Below are 16,045 nucleotides of genomic sequence, written 5' to 3' on the forward strand. Positions count from 1 at the left end.
CTCTCTCTCTCTCTCTCTCTCTCTCTCTCTCTCTCTCTCTTTCAAAGGAGGATGAAACGGAAGTGATCAATATGTAGGCATTAGATGACGTTTGTGAATGCGTGCGTGCATGCATGTGTACATTTGCTTTCAACCTGTTCTTTCAATATAGCTATGGCAGGATTCTCACTCAGAGTAGGATGTTTCCTGACCAGCGGGGAAGGCAAAAGAAAAAAAAAAAGAAGAAGGGGGTGATGGGAGGGGGAATTAAGGGGGGATGTGTCCGTTGATGGCATAGGTGGGGGGTAGGGGTGAAAAAAGGGGAGGGGAAGGGGTGGGGGGATTGGGGCATGGTAAGGACAGCGCCATAACGAAGGCCTCGGCGCCGCTGTGGCGATCGATCCACGGCACCATGACGACCACACCACACCCCTATTCCCCCTTCTTTCTGAACCCCTCCCTCCACCCCCTTCCCATTCCTTCCCCCTTCCCCCATCAAACACTCACTATCCTCCAATAACACCCCTTTCCAGTTCTATCCTATTCTGTCCCCTTCCTTTGCTTTGCTTGATGGGACGGTATCTATCTGTCTATCGTTCTTCCTTGGGTATGTAATCCGTTTTCCAAATTTCCGAAGCAGCTTTTAAAAGGAAAAAGTAAAACGAATGGTTTCGTCGAAAAGGAAGCCGTTTAAATCATGGGTATGTCGCCCGGTTAGTGTTTTTTTTTTTTTTTATTCTTTTCGAGTTCTAGGCTGTGAAGTCCCGTTCAAGAAGCGAAGACTTGGCGAACGTTCCAGCGTAAAACTTGTCAGATCAGTTTCGGTTAGTTATGTCTCATCGACGTGAACGTCCCCCCTTCTGAACTTCAGGAGGACGTACGTGCTTCATCTCTGCGGGATGATTTAGTGAGGACAACTTTGCCTGAAAACAATTTGAGTTATAATTTCAGGAATTCAGATAAATTGATCAGAAGTGTGTGTGTGTGTGTGTGTGTGAGAGAGAGAGAGAGAGAGAGAGAGAGAGAAAGAGAGAGAGAGAGACAACATTGCCTCAAAATACCTGCTTGTATAATTTCGGGAATGTAGGTAAATTGATCAGAAGTGTGTGAGTGAGTGAGTGACGACATTGGCTGAAAATAACTGAAATATAGTATCGAGAATTCAGATAAAGTGATAAGAAGTGTGTGTGTGTGTGTGATTGAGTAACAACATCGACTGAAAACAACTGAAATATAATATCGAGAATTCAGATAAATTGATCAGAAGTGTGTGCGTGTGTGTGTGTGTGTTTGTCTGGCAACATTGGCTGAAAACACCTGAAGTTATAAAATTTCGGGAATTCAGATAAATTAATCAGAAGTGTGTGTGTGTGTGTGTGTGAGTGAGACAACATTGGCTGAAAACTACTGAAGTATAATTTGTGGGGTCGGAAGCGTGTGTGGGTGTCTGTGTTTTTATGATTGACTTAAGTTTGTACTCACATTTGTTGGGCCGAAGGAATCCTCAGGTATGTTTCGTCCGCAGATAGCTAACTGGCATCGCCTGCTACTTAAAGCTTGTGGATACGAATTGACCTGAATTGTATCTTGATTCCATTAACGTGCTTATCACAGTTTGGTGCGGGACATTTAAGCATTTAGCATTTTTTGTAATGCCAGTGTTTTCTAATGCGCCTGTCTATTCCTTACCCTTGCCCCGTAGGGGGTTAGTGCCATCAGTGTTCCTTACGTGGTGCACTGTAGGCATTACTTGAGGTTCTTTGCAGCGTCCCTTGGACTCCTAGCTGCAACTCCTTTAGTTTCTTCCATCTTACTTTCCACTCTCTCCTAACAACTGTTTCATAGTGCAACTGCGAGGGTTTCCTCCTGTTACACCTTTCAGACCTAATTTCCGCTTCAACGCTGAATGACTTCATAGGTCCCAGCACATGGCCGTTGGTGTAAATCCTGTATTCTGTGCTATTCCTTACCCTTGGGAAAATAAGCAGAAGAACAAAAAATAAGGGGGGGGGCGGCTTTACTAACCCCCAAACCAATTGACAAGGCAGGTAACTTAAGTTCCTTGAAGAATGCGGGATTACAGGATCGGGAAAAAGTGAAGCCAAGGAAGTTATTCGTTTCAAGTGATTGCCTTTGGTCGAGGATTTCTTGAACGTTGAGTGGATGTGCCCTGTGAACGTTGTCGCCTGACCTGGTTGTCCCATTGCAGGAACCTTTCCCGTTTTAAATAAGATACTGTTTTTCTGTATCTTAACTTTAATGGTGGTGTGATATCATTTAGACTGTGGTTATCAGGGACGCTTTTTTTTTGACAATTGGGCCAAGAGACGCGGCTTTCATGTAAAACAATTACCTCGACTCGGTATAAAATATATTATTTCACTTTGTTCTCGGGTGCATGGAGAGAGAGAGAGAGAGAGAGAGAGAGAGAGAGAGAGAGAGAGAGTGAGTGTTTCGCATTTCGTCATTGAGTACACGTTTTAGAGAGAGAATTTTCTATTGATTCCTTGAAAATACGTTAAAAGTACATATGTTTAAATGATTTACTCTCGTATATATAAAAACTCCTGTTCATGCGCCAAGGCGACCGACTGACTATAGTAGCTACATCAGGCAACAGCTCAGATTCAGCATCGCGGGCAAGCAGAGCAATAATTGAAAGGCTTAGATTCACCTGTTTATTATCTGTATTGAAATGATATGTGCATGATAGATTATCGCTATCTCAAAACCATTATCGTTTTTGTATCACTTCAGGTTACTGTCACGTGAACTTTGTACGCTTCTATCTGGGTTGGGGCCTTTTATTGGTTTTTGTGAACGTATGTGGTTATGTGTATATGTATGTATGTATGTATGTATGTATATATGTATGTGTGTATATATATACATACACACACACACACACACACATATATATATATATATATATATATATATATATATATATATATATATGTATGTATGTATGTATATAATGTATATATACACACATCGAATAACAGGGTTGCTTTGCCATACAAAGATTTCCCGAGCTGTTCCCGATTGCCATTCTCTCTCTCTCCGTAGAGAACGAGGTTCCCAAGGTCTAAGACTCTAAGTTAAGAACTTCACGCCACATCCGTTATAACATCCACCTTCCATCAATCTCTCTCTCTCTCTCTCTCTCTCTCTCTCTCTCTCTCTCTCTCTCTCTCTCTCTCTCTCTCGAAGAAAAAGTAGAAAGGTAACAGCAATATCATTATTTCTAGAATTTCCCTGCCAGCCTTCCATATAATTACCAAAATATTGCTTCCCACCTCTATACCAACTAATTCGCCTTTTCCTTCAAAATGCGCAAACATTCGTTTCAAACCTAATTCCCCTCCCCCCAATCCACCCGTAAGATCACCCCTACCCCCCTCCATCACCTAATGGCCCCTGTAGCACTCTTTCACTCATTCACCCCGCAAACCAATTCTGAGTCAAGATCTCCTAATGAAGATAACGGTATCTGAGAACAGCTAAGCCTTCCGTTCCTCTAAAATTGCAGGCACGGGAGGTTTAATTTAACGAAAGGAATAATAAAAAAAATACCAGTCTTAAAAGAGTATTTTAAAGAAGAATATTGTATTTTCATTTCTTTCGTCGAGATTTATCATGATTTAACAGCCCCACAAAAAAAAATCATTTCTGCATACGCTGTTACTGAACGTTACGTCAAGTCGTATTAATCAACAAAATGGAGCTGATATCTTAACATCTCCGAGATCATATGTTTATTTCTGGCAATTCATGTTATCGAATATAAACCTCACTATGCTTCTATCAACCCCCCCACCCCTTACTTAACCAGTACCCCTTGCTTGCCATGGTCTTTAAAACACCTTAACCAAAACAGTACCCTGTCAGTGACTGATTCCCCGAGCTCGCCCGATCCAGACATAATGATGCTGCGCGACTCCGAACTTGACTAATGCAGTAAGGACAGAAGAAGGAAGGGGTAGGAGGCATCCCATCGTAAGGTGGTGCGGCTGGAACTAGAATGTTATAACGGAGGCGCTGCTGTGATCGATATATGCGACGCACACAACCTCCTCCCTCAAAAAAAAAAAAAAAGAAGCAGTCTCCTCCTTCCAAAAAAAGCACATAATCTCCTCCTTCCAAAAAAAGCGCATAATCTCCTTCCATAAAAAGCACATAATTTCCTCCTTCCAAAAAAATCACAATTTCCTCCTTCCAAAAAAAGCACATAATCTCCTCCTTCCAAAAAAAAAGCACATAATCTCCTTCCAACAAAAAGCGCATAATATCCTCCTTCCAAAAAAAGCGCATAATCTCCTTCCAAAAAAAGTACACAGTCTCCTTCCAAAAAAAGCGCATAATCTCCTCCTTCCAAAAAAAAGCGCATAATTTCCTCCCCCCCAAAAAAGTACATAATCTCCTCCTTCAAAAAAAAGCTCATAATCTCCTCCTTTCAAAAAAAAAAAAAAAAACACAATTTCCTGCTTCCAAAAAAAAGCACATAGTCTCCTCCCCCCAAAAAAGCGCACAATCTCCTCCTTCCAAAAAAAAAGCACATGATCTCCTCCTCCCAAAAAAAGCACATAATCTCCTCCTTCCAAAAAAAAGCACATAGTCTCTTCCTTCCAAAAAAAGCACATGATCTCCTCCTTCAAAAAAAGCACATAATCTCCCCCTTCTAAAAATAAAGCACATAATCTCTTCCTTCCAAAAAAGCACATAATCTCCTCCTTCCAAAAATAAAGCACATAGTCTCCTCCTTCCAAAAAAAAAGCGCATAATCTCCTCCTTCCAAAAAGAAGCGCATAATCTCTTCCTTCCAAAAAAAGCACAATATCCTCCTTCCAAAAAAGCACATAATCTCCCCCTTCCAAAAATAAAGCACATAATCTCCTCCTCCCAAAAAAGCACATAATCTCCTCCTTCCAAAAATAAAGCACATAGTCTCCTCCCCAAAAAAGCGCATAATCTCCTCCTTCCAAAAAAAGCACATAATCTCTTCCTTCCAAAAAAAGCACATAATCCTCCCCTTCCAAAAATAAAGCACATAGTCTCCTCCTTCCAAAAAAAGCACATAATCTTCCCCTTCCAAAAATAAAGCACATAGTCTCCTCCTTCCAGAAAAAAGCACATAGTCTCCTCCTTTCAAAAAAAGCACATAATCTCCTCCTCCCAAAAAAAAACACATGATCTCCTCCCTTCAAAAAAAAGCACATAGTCTCCTCCTTCCACCCCCAAAAATAAAGCACAATCTCCTCCTTCAAAAAAATGCACAATATTTAAAAAAAACGCACAATATCCTCCTTTAAAAAAAAGTACATAATTCGTAAAAAATGCACGCAATCATCTTAAAAAACTCACATACTCTCCTCTTAAAAAAAATTCCTCAAGAAAACGCGTATAATCTCCTAAAAAACGCTCATAATCTCCTCCTTCAAAAAAACACACATAACCTCCTCCTTAAAATAACGCACATAATCTCTTTCAAACAAAAAACGCACATAATCTTAAAAAAAAGGCTCATAATCTTCAAAAAGACTCACATCATCTCCTCAAATAAATGCACATAATCTACGCTTCCAAAAAACGCACATAATCTCCTCCTTCCAAAAAACTTACATAATCTCCTCCTTAAAAAACGCGCATAATCATCGTAAAAAAAACCGCGCATATTAAAAATGGACGTAATCTTAAAAAACCATATAATCGACTTAAAAAACACACTCAATCTCTTTAAAAAACGCACAATTTCCTTAAAAACGCACATAATCTCCTGAAAAACGCACATAATCTCCTCCTTAAAAGACGCTCTCATAATCTCCTTCAAAATAAAACGCACATAATCTCCTCCTTGAAAAACACGCATACTCTTCAAAAAGCCTACATAAACTCCTCCTCCAAAATAAAAAAAAAACCAATCTCCTCCTTAAAACAAACACAATTTCCGCCCTAAAAAAATTAAGTCTCCTAAAAAAAAAAAACTGCACACATGATCTCCTTCTTAAAAAATCGCACATTATCTCCTTTAAAAAAATACACAATCTTCTTGAAAAAACGGACATAATCTCCTAAAAAAAATCACAATCTCCTCCATAAAAACCGCTCACAATCTCATTAAAAAAACACATACAATCTCTTCCTTCCAAAAAATAAATAAATAAATAAATATATTGAACGAGGTCCGTGCAGTTGTGACAATGAAACGACGCCTTGATTTGATTTTCACAAATTGTTATAATCTGCTAAGCAGCTTCTGATGAAGGTATCTTCTTGGGCGTTTTATCTGATCACTACCAGATGACATGTGACATTGCATTTAGTTCTCTACTGAACGCTGAACTTCTCCAGAACTCGGGACTCCCACCCTTATCGGCGTTCAACCCCCGCGAAGAAAGCGGGATATCATTTATTTCTTTTATAGTTTTTTTATGGATTGCGGTCAGTTACTAAGAAACAGATCGGATACTGATGCCCTCCAGAGTATTATATCAATACTGTACGGAGCTGTAAACAAAATCTGCCCTATATTTAAACACTATCTCTCAGGCAGGAAAAGCTTCATAGTCCCACAAGAGATTTGGAGTGTTATTTTGAAAGAAAAATTAAAATTGAAATTTCAAAAATTGACCTTTCCTATCTCAAGTTGTACCTTTGGAATAACCAGTGAAATACTAGAGAATAAAATCTCAAGTTCACTCGACTTTGGAAACCAAGCAGATGAAAACAGGTTTTGAACTTTACAAATAACGAAAGGCTTTTCTCATATGCACGCTAACGTCAAACCCATCATAGCAAACGGCCCGCTTATCACTTCACTTGGAGAAATTTGTGAATGCCAGTCTGTACAATTTACATTTGTATTTTTGGCCCCGGACCCGACCCATGAGATATGCAATCCAACTATTGTACATTTTTGGATAAGCGTCAACGGCTTTCTGACATTACAAATCGACTTCGGGGAAGAAATGATTGAAAATGAAATCAACACTGGGAATTAACGCAGCTCATTTCCCTGCAATGCTACACACACACACACACACACACACACACACACACACTCACACACACTCACACACACACACACACACACACGAATAAATAAACCCAACAATCTTCTGTAGCAAGAGTCCTTAACGAATAATGACATTGCAAAAATCTTCGAAAATCGCCATCACTTCCCCAACAGAATGTGCAACATTGAAAGTTATCTCCCAAAGTCATATCGTCTCAGATCACTAAACATTCAGCCATTTTAAGATCTTTGAGAAAATCGCGAGGAAAGTAATCGGTAATGATCTCATAACCAATATGGGAGATCTACTGTATGACAGCTAGTCAACCTGAGTTAATATTCAGACTCCTAGAATATAGCACTGAGGCTATTGTGCACCTGTATGTTCTGCACACCCCACGAACTATGGCGTAAGTTGCGAGGCAGAAGGTGAACAAAACAGCGTCGAACTCAAGCAAGAACTCATTGAAGCTTTATACATCTACAAAATCAAAAAGGGCGTAGTTTCAAATTTACTATTACACCCACTCAAATCAGAAGCTCATGCCCTTCAGTTCCATTGGAATGCTAGAAACTGGTGTCAGATGCTCTCTACCCCAGCCTATTCTGTTACATCATACACAACCAAGCTGAGATTACTCGTGCATTTTCACTTGCACTCACGGTCTCTGACCTATGGAATAGTCTACCTCGCTGCATCTCAACCCATCTCAAATTAACCAGTGCACCATTTAAGCAAAATTTTAAGACAGGTTATGGGTATCCTGTCGATGAGCCAAATTAAAATGCCGCCGAGAGCAATCTTAACCCAACCTGGTTTGTTGTATTGGGTTCAGAGCTCTGATATACCATCATGGCTTTCGGTAGCGGAGACAATTAATATCTTCGGTGTGAATGTTCAGGGCCTAAACAATTTAATCCTCATAACATGATGGAATTGATCCGCAGGTAATTCTTTATACAACAGTACTTTTAAGTCATTGTGTTAAACCAAATAGAACATAGTCATTGAATCACATGTTTTTACGTAACATCAAAATCAAAAGCCCTCGTACCTTGTAAAAAAAAAATTGCCATTAGGATTGTCATTTCAAATGAATATTAAATATTATGAAGGTTACAAAACGCGGCCAAAGAACAGGAAAGGTAACTTGCTTAGGACGAAGGCATGTCTGAAATTACTGTATAGAGCTTTTGCATTAATTTAGATTTTCTTGTATAAACTAACAGTCATCACGTTACTATATTTCATTACATGATTACATGTACACACGCTATATATATATATATATATATATATATATATATATATATATGTATATATATATATATATATATATATATATATATATATATATATATATATATATATATATATATATATATATATATATATATATATATATATATATATATGACTTTATCACACTGTGATTTATATACAATCATGAAGCTACAATCATGATATAGCTACATATATATATATATATATATATATATATATATATATATATATATATACATACATACATACATACATATACATATATATATATATATATATATATATATATATATATATATATATATATATATATATATATATATATCAGTATGTATGAGTCGTTTTGATTGGATTTTATTTGTACGAATCATTCTTATACTTTAAAACTAATTGTCTTATTCTTAACACGTTCCTAAGCCCAATTTTTAACTTAATTACCCTCTAAGGAGAAGCCCTAGCCGTACGACTTAGAGAGAGAGAGAGAGAGAGAGAGAGAGAGAGAGAGAGAGAGAGAGATGGATGCAAGACAGCAGCATAAGAGACAATTCTGCAGTTACGTGTCGATCATTTGGCGCTGCTCGAAGAGCGGAACCGTAAAGAGAGAGAGAGAGAGAGAGAGAGAGAGAGAGAGAGAGAGAGAGAGAGAGCACAGGAAAATGTTCTTTTGTTGGGAACTGGTTCTGTCGGTAATGCCATGTTGCAGCATCAAAGTTACTCGAGATGATCGGGTTCAGCGTAGAGAGTTGGCTGAGACGGGTTATATATTTTACGGCGTTGCCTTGCATGATTGCTTCCTTGGATGAGTTTGTTCTTAATGCATGTAGATGATGTGTGTGCCCCGTCCACTCGAATGCTTATCAGTAAATGAATATTTCATTGTATAACGGCGATGTTTGGCCGTTTTTATTATCTCTGCCGTTCAGGTTTACTGTAGAGATATGTAAACTATTATCTTCTTTCTAACTGGAGTAGTGTGGTCATGTATAATTACAAATGTAACTTCATATCTTTTATTTACAGTTTTAGACCCTGCTAAAGATTAGGTTATTTATTATTATTATTATTATTATTATTATTATTATTATTATTATTATTATTATTATGGAGACCTTCTCTGAGGGCAGTAGCGTTGAAATGAATATAGCTGTTTCTACTGCATTATTAATAGAGCCTTCTCGGTAAGACTTATGGGGGACTACACAAATTGAATGCCGTAGAAACAGCTATTATTATTATTATTATTATTATTATTATTATTATTATTATTATTATTATTATTATTATTTAGGAGACCTGTGAGCAGTAACGTTGAAAATAATATACCTGTTTGTACGGCATTGATTTCTGTAGAATCTTCTCCGTAATTAAATGGCGTAGAAACAGCTATAGTATTTATTATTATTATATTTTCTGTAGCGTAGAAAATAATAGCTGTTTCTGCAGCATTTAGTTTCTTTAGACAGGCAGGGCAGCCGATCGAGACTACAAAGTCTACCCCAAAGCCAAATCAAAGTCCTTCAAAACGAAGGCATCGTGCTTACCCCATACAGAAAATGGGAAAAAAAGCACGTTAAAAGAAGAAGAAGAGTCTTCCTTGTAATTGAATGTTATAAAAACATCTATTATTATTATTATTATTATTATTATTATTATTATTATTATTATTATTATTATTATTATTATTGCTGCAAAGGGGCATGAATAGATTGCATGCCAGAAATCTGTTCGAAATGTTTTGGGGATGTTTTCTGTTGTTGGTGTGTTACTAAAATTGAAGTTTGGCACGCCTCATTCGTACCCTACCTGGCTGGTTACAGTGAGCCAGATACCCAGAGACTGACTGCGTTCAATTTGCCACCTTTCTTTTGGCGATTCAGGATGAAACGAAAGCACTTTTATTTATTTATTTTTTTATTTTTTTGCTTGACCAAAGACAGTAAACGGTTAAATCAATTTCCAGCCTTTTCTTTTTATGATTCGGGATCAAACTAAAGCATTTTTTGTTTTGTTTTTGCTTGACCAAAGATAGTAACAGCAAAATCAATTTCCTACTTTTCTTTTTGTGATTCGGGACCAATTTTTTTTTTTTTTTTTTTTTTTTTTTTTTTTTTTGCTTGACCAAAGACAGTAACGGTAACGTCAAGAGTTGAGAAAAGTTGCAGTTACATAGGGGAAAGCGGTATTAGCCAAAGACAGTAACGACAATTAGAGTTTATGTAAGATGGGAGTACAAGGCAACGCAGTTACCCTGCTCTATCAGTACCAAACAGAAGCAGTTTTATTTTTAATTTTTTTGTTTTTTTGCCTGACCAAAGACAACCATAAAAGCAGAGTTGAGAAAAGTTGAAAATACTGGGGAAAGTAATTACCTTGCTCTATCAGTACCAAACAAAAGCAATTTTTTTGCCTTGCCAGACTTGACAAAAGACGAAGTTTAGAAAAGCTGAGAGTAAAGGAGAAAGTAATTACCTTGCTTTGTCAGCCTGCTCAAATCGCCTTAATGTAGACAAATTATTGGCTAAAGAAGGAAGCTATCGAAATTGGGCCTTTATGGAGTTGAAACCTAACGAATTTTATACCCGGTACCACTGTTAGGATTTATCGTGAGAACATAGCAGATGTTGGCATTTACAGTGACCGTACAATGTAGCGTTGTAGTAAACGGAAGTTCGTCATTTTCTGATAATACCTTACTACAGAAAAGGAGACTAGAAATTGTTTTTATTGGCTAAGAATTTTTGTGAACTGGTTATGAGGTGTCATGTATGTGTTTCTCTTGTTAAATTAAACTGACAGGAATCAGTGGAAATGCCAGGAAACTGGACTTTCAAAAAAAATGTTATTGCTAACTATATATATATATATATATATATATATATATATAATATATATATATATATATATATATATATATATATATATATATATATATATATATATATATATATATATATATATATATATATATATATATATATATATATATATATTCCTCACCCTCCCATCCGGACCATCTTTGTTATTGCCGTTATTGTATGGTTTATTTGAGAGCACACTCATATCCTGGTTGCGACACAAAGCAATCCACTTACAACTGACCACCAGCAGTACACAAATCATTTCCTAGTTGAACAGATCATATTATAGTCTGAGATGGAATCTAGGAACTTTCTGGTGAGGGGAGTGAGGTAGCATTTCCTGATGAGAGAGAGAGAGAGAGAGAGAGAGAGAGAGAGAGAGAGAGAGAGAGAGAGAGAGAGAGAGAGAGAGAGAGCGGCCTATTGTCGGGTGTCTGTGAAGACCCCTTGCTAACATGAAGTAATGGCCTTAGTGTTTGTGTGAGTTAGTGTAAATAACATTCAGAATTCTACTTTCTAATCAAATTCAGCAGCTTTCAGTAAAGTGATCTTGATATTGTCCAAGAGTGAGTGAGTGAAGGAAAACAGGCTCACGCAGTGCAGGAATGGCCTACGTTTACTGATGGAAGTTAAATTAAGATTTATGGAAGAGGTAAAGAACTAATGTAACAGTAACTGTCAAATTTTCTTCATCCAATGACACTTTATCATCAGAGAAGAAACATTTTTTACTGAAATAAAAATATGCATATCACAGTCTCGTAAGGCGCCCGCTTGCACACATTGCACACATACTATATACGTATATATATGTAATGTATACATATATATATATATACACACACATATATATACATATAGATATATTACACACACACACACACACACACACATATATATATATATATATATATATATATATATATATATATATATATATATATATATATATAATGTATGTATGTGACGTTTTCTCTTACGTATAATTCCATCAAACTAAGTCATTTATCCTGCTGAATATTACCTCTCTCTTCGTTATTGTTAAACCAGTTCCAGTTGTATGCACTTGATGTAATCTTGGAAGAGATCTAAAAGGCCTTACGATTGCAAGTTATTAATTTTAAGGAGAATTCGATATAGGAGTACTTCTAAAAAAAAAAAAAACTGGGAATTTGTATTTGTTTTGAGTTATTTTTATTTTTACACAGCACTGACCTCATAATGATCCTGGTTGCCCTTTAAAGTAAATAGTTATTGTCATTTGCCCCTTAAAGGTGTAATGAGATGATTTTATTTATATATCTTGAAGTTAAATAAGAATGAATGGCTGTACTTTGTTAGGATACGCATTCTTGCCTATAACTTGTGTAACTTATTGTCGATGTGGAGGGCTTTATGATTACGCTAATGTTTCGTCATTAATCTTTTCCAGTTATAATTCGTATATTATTTAATTTAATTCCCTTTTAAAGTTCTCGTGCCTTTCTCTTCAACGTGAATAAATAATGAAAATAGGTTTTGTTTTTCATGGTTTTAAAGAAATTCCGTGAAGTTTTGGTTTGCAACAAAACTTCATTATATTCCACATGGTATGTCAGTCTGTATCGCGCGAATAGACAATTGGCTATTAGAGATAAGGGATTATATAATTAGGTTCTTGATAGGACATGTATAGGGGTGTTTTTGTTGTGTATAGGGGAAGTGTTTATGGTAATTATGTTGTGTGTTAGAAGTTTATTGTATTGTGATCTTTTTGTTGCATTTTTCTCTCTCATATCTATATCTGTGTCTGTCAGTATTGTGTGTATATATATATATATATATATATATATATATATATATATATATATATATATATATATATATACATACACGTATGTATGTATAACATATATTAAAGCAGTTTTCCTTAACCTAGATTGTATTCAAGAAAAAAAGACCATGGCTTTTTCCTTATTAATATAAATTTTGAATCTTGCATAAACTTCATGTGCAGAAAACATTCATACTCATAGTTTCAAGAGATGACTTACTAGCAGAACATCAAACCTTCCCCCCAATGCATGCTTTGTCATTCACCACCATCTTGCTCGCACTTTCCCTCCTCAGGGACATTTAAAGCCCTTCATACATGTTCTTTTGAGCTTCCATAGACATTCCAAGTCTTTGCATACACCCTGTTACCACAATTGCTTCACATATTGTGTGACCCTTCTTTTCCCTAATGGTGCCATAATCCATTATATTAACTCTTCAGTACTGTACAAGTCAGCTGCTTCCATTGTTCATTATCCGTATTAACAACCATTGTCCCATCTTCCGGGTTTTCAGTGCCCCTATAAAATTACTCCTCTTGACAAATACTCTCAACTTTGTGCATCTTGCAACCACTTTTAGTCTGCTCCACTAGTTTTTGCGGTTTCTCTTCAGTGTCCCAAATGTGTATGTATAATCTACAAACATCATCTATTCCACACCCCATTCATGACTCATTTTCTTATCTCAGTATTCCGTCTAAATGTTAATCACTGAAGTTGTGCACGGAAGTAAGATTTACACATTAGCTTAGTACGATTTGTATTACTGTAAGAACATCTGGAGTCAGATGACAGGACAGAGAAAGGAATCATATCCAAAGGAAAGTTACAGAAGTTCCTTTGTAAATGAGATAATGAAGTAAGGGAAATGGATGAGATGGCTTGGACGTGACCATCGCACTACCCCTGGGAGAATAGTACGTGGTGGTGTCAGCTGGCCTCCTGTGTACGTCAGGAGAGTTGGACGACCTAGACCTACATGGACGAGAGGCTGAAACCGAGAGGAAATGTGCGGAAGATAAAGCACGGGAAAGACGAATATTGGTTATTTATGCTTAAGATATCGATTATTGCTACCGGTAGTTTGTATCACACACCCTTTCGAACATAGATCTAACGTCCCGTTTTGTTTGTTTTTCAGATCCGGCGCATCAAGGCGGCGGAGGGGGCGGGGGAAGGAGCAGTGCAGCAGGGAGAGGTGTCCTCCTCCAAACCCACATTACTGCCAACTCAGCGGATAGGAACCCTTGTATTAGAGGTGAGCGATGATAGACTCTCTCTCTCTCTCTCTCTCTCTCTCTCTCTCTCTCTCTCTCTCTCTCTCTCTCTCTGGTGTCCTTTTCTTCCGCTCTTGTAGTAGAGCACAACTCTAATGGGAGGGAACTTGTGTCTATGTTTTTCTCTCCACTGTCTTATGGTTATGTTGACATTCCTTCTTATTTGCTATTTCACCTCTTTTGGTTTTTCATTTGTCATTTCATTCGTTGCAGTTTAGGTTGATCTCTCTATTACATTTGTGTAACTCACTGATAAATGAATTAACTAGCCTTGAAACCGTTGGTAACTTTATGTATTTACGATTTTGCATTCATATATTAGAAGTTATTTTCGTTCATAGGCTATTAGCCTACTGTTTTGTTTGTTAGATAATGCGTCAGTTATTCTTCGCCTTCAACCAACTTTTAGACTTATCTGTTGCGTTTCGACACGATGACTTTATTTGTCGTAACACACTTCTACACCTGAGCCTCCCAAAAACATTATGCAAATGGTTACGCCTTGTGCTTGAACGTTAGACCATCCGGTTTACGTAATTTTCCAATTTCTATCTTGAGAGTGTGTCTTCTCGAAATGCCATTTTTTGTTTTTGTTTCTGCTCGATATATATTCATATATTCCGTGAGGTAAATAATTAATTAATGTGCCTGTATATAATTTATATGTACGGTATGTATGTATATATATATGCGTGTATATATGTATGTATATATATATATATATATATATATATATATATATATATATATATATATATGAAAGATTGCTTGTTTTACACTGAAAAAGTAGTTTATCACTGTGTTACGTATGTAGGTTTAGATAAATACATCTTAAAATATATATACTGTATACTGTACATACAGCATACCAGAAATGCTGCTTATATGGTGATATTCATCAGTAGTCTTGCACGAAAAGTAGTTGAAAGTGGGGCTTTGGCTAATTAGATTATGTTAAGCAAAGCAATTTCATTCCATGATCTCCCAATAATAATTATTTTAGCGCGATTTTGAAGCCTCTTTTAATGCTATCCACTGTACTGTCGTCGTTGAATGCTTTCCGGTTTGCTGCTTCGTCAGTTCTCAATATTTTGAACTCACTCTCTCTCCAGTGGCCCGTGCAACTCCTGTCAGTTCGCCATAACTCTCATGCATCTAATGTTCTTTTTGGAATAGTTCTCTTTCCATCTGTTGGCGAGCTTTGGCACTTAATCTTTGTTTCAGTGTTCCTCATCCCTGTAACTTTCCAAATGCTAACAGACTTTTTTTTTTATTGTGTTACCTTTTCTGATTCGAAGTTGCAACACGTATCGAATTACAGGGAAAAATATTCTTCCTGTGGTGTAAATTGATGTTTTGTTGCCAGTGTTCCATTTCTTCTGGTTCGTTCAGCGTTAAATGTTTTCCTGGTGTCGAACATTGTGTATATGTGCGAAGAGTTGACTTGTTCCTTTAAACTGTTATTTTGTCCATTCTGGGCTATTATGCCTTAAGATTGAGTTTTCGTTCTTTATTTTGGCAACATCGTAATGTTCCAATTATGCGGACATAATTTTACCTGCCTCCCCCTTTTCTAAAGCAAAGGAAAAATGTAACCTCGAAATAAATTTCGCTGCGTCTATTACCATTTCATCTGAAATGGTTAACACGAATAGTTTTCCGTTCGCTTATCTCTACCGGAGAATGTTATTGAATACTGGCACTCATAGAATTGTATGTAAACAGTCGAACGAGTGTCATGGTATAGGGAATGCAAAGATAGGTTACGGGAATGAGTGTCTATTCGAGCCAGCATGTCGCGGCACCTGTCTTGT

General features: G+C 36.8%; 1 protein-coding gene across 3 annotated transcripts in view; it reads left to right on the forward strand.

Moving 5' to 3' along the window:
- Positions 1 to 16,045, forward strand: part of LOC136855648 (nuclear receptor coactivator 2-like) — a 466,631-nt gene that overhangs the window by 373,845 nt on the left and 76,741 nt on the right. For all 3 annotated transcript variants that reach the window (XM_067132856.1, XM_067132865.1, XM_067132847.1), the window contains one exon: positions 14,096 to 14,212. In XM_067132856.1, coding sequence (XP_066988957.1) covers positions 14,096 to 14,212 — 117 coding nt within the window. The remainder of the gene's footprint in view (positions 1 to 14,095; positions 14,213 to 16,045) is intronic.

Source organism: Macrobrachium rosenbergii, chromosome 3 (assembly GCF_040412425.1).
Source record: "Macrobrachium rosenbergii isolate ZJJX-2024 chromosome 3, ASM4041242v1, whole genome shotgun sequence".
NCBI classification, from domain to species: Eukaryota; Metazoa; Arthropoda; class Malacostraca; order Decapoda; family Palaemonidae; genus Macrobrachium; species Macrobrachium rosenbergii.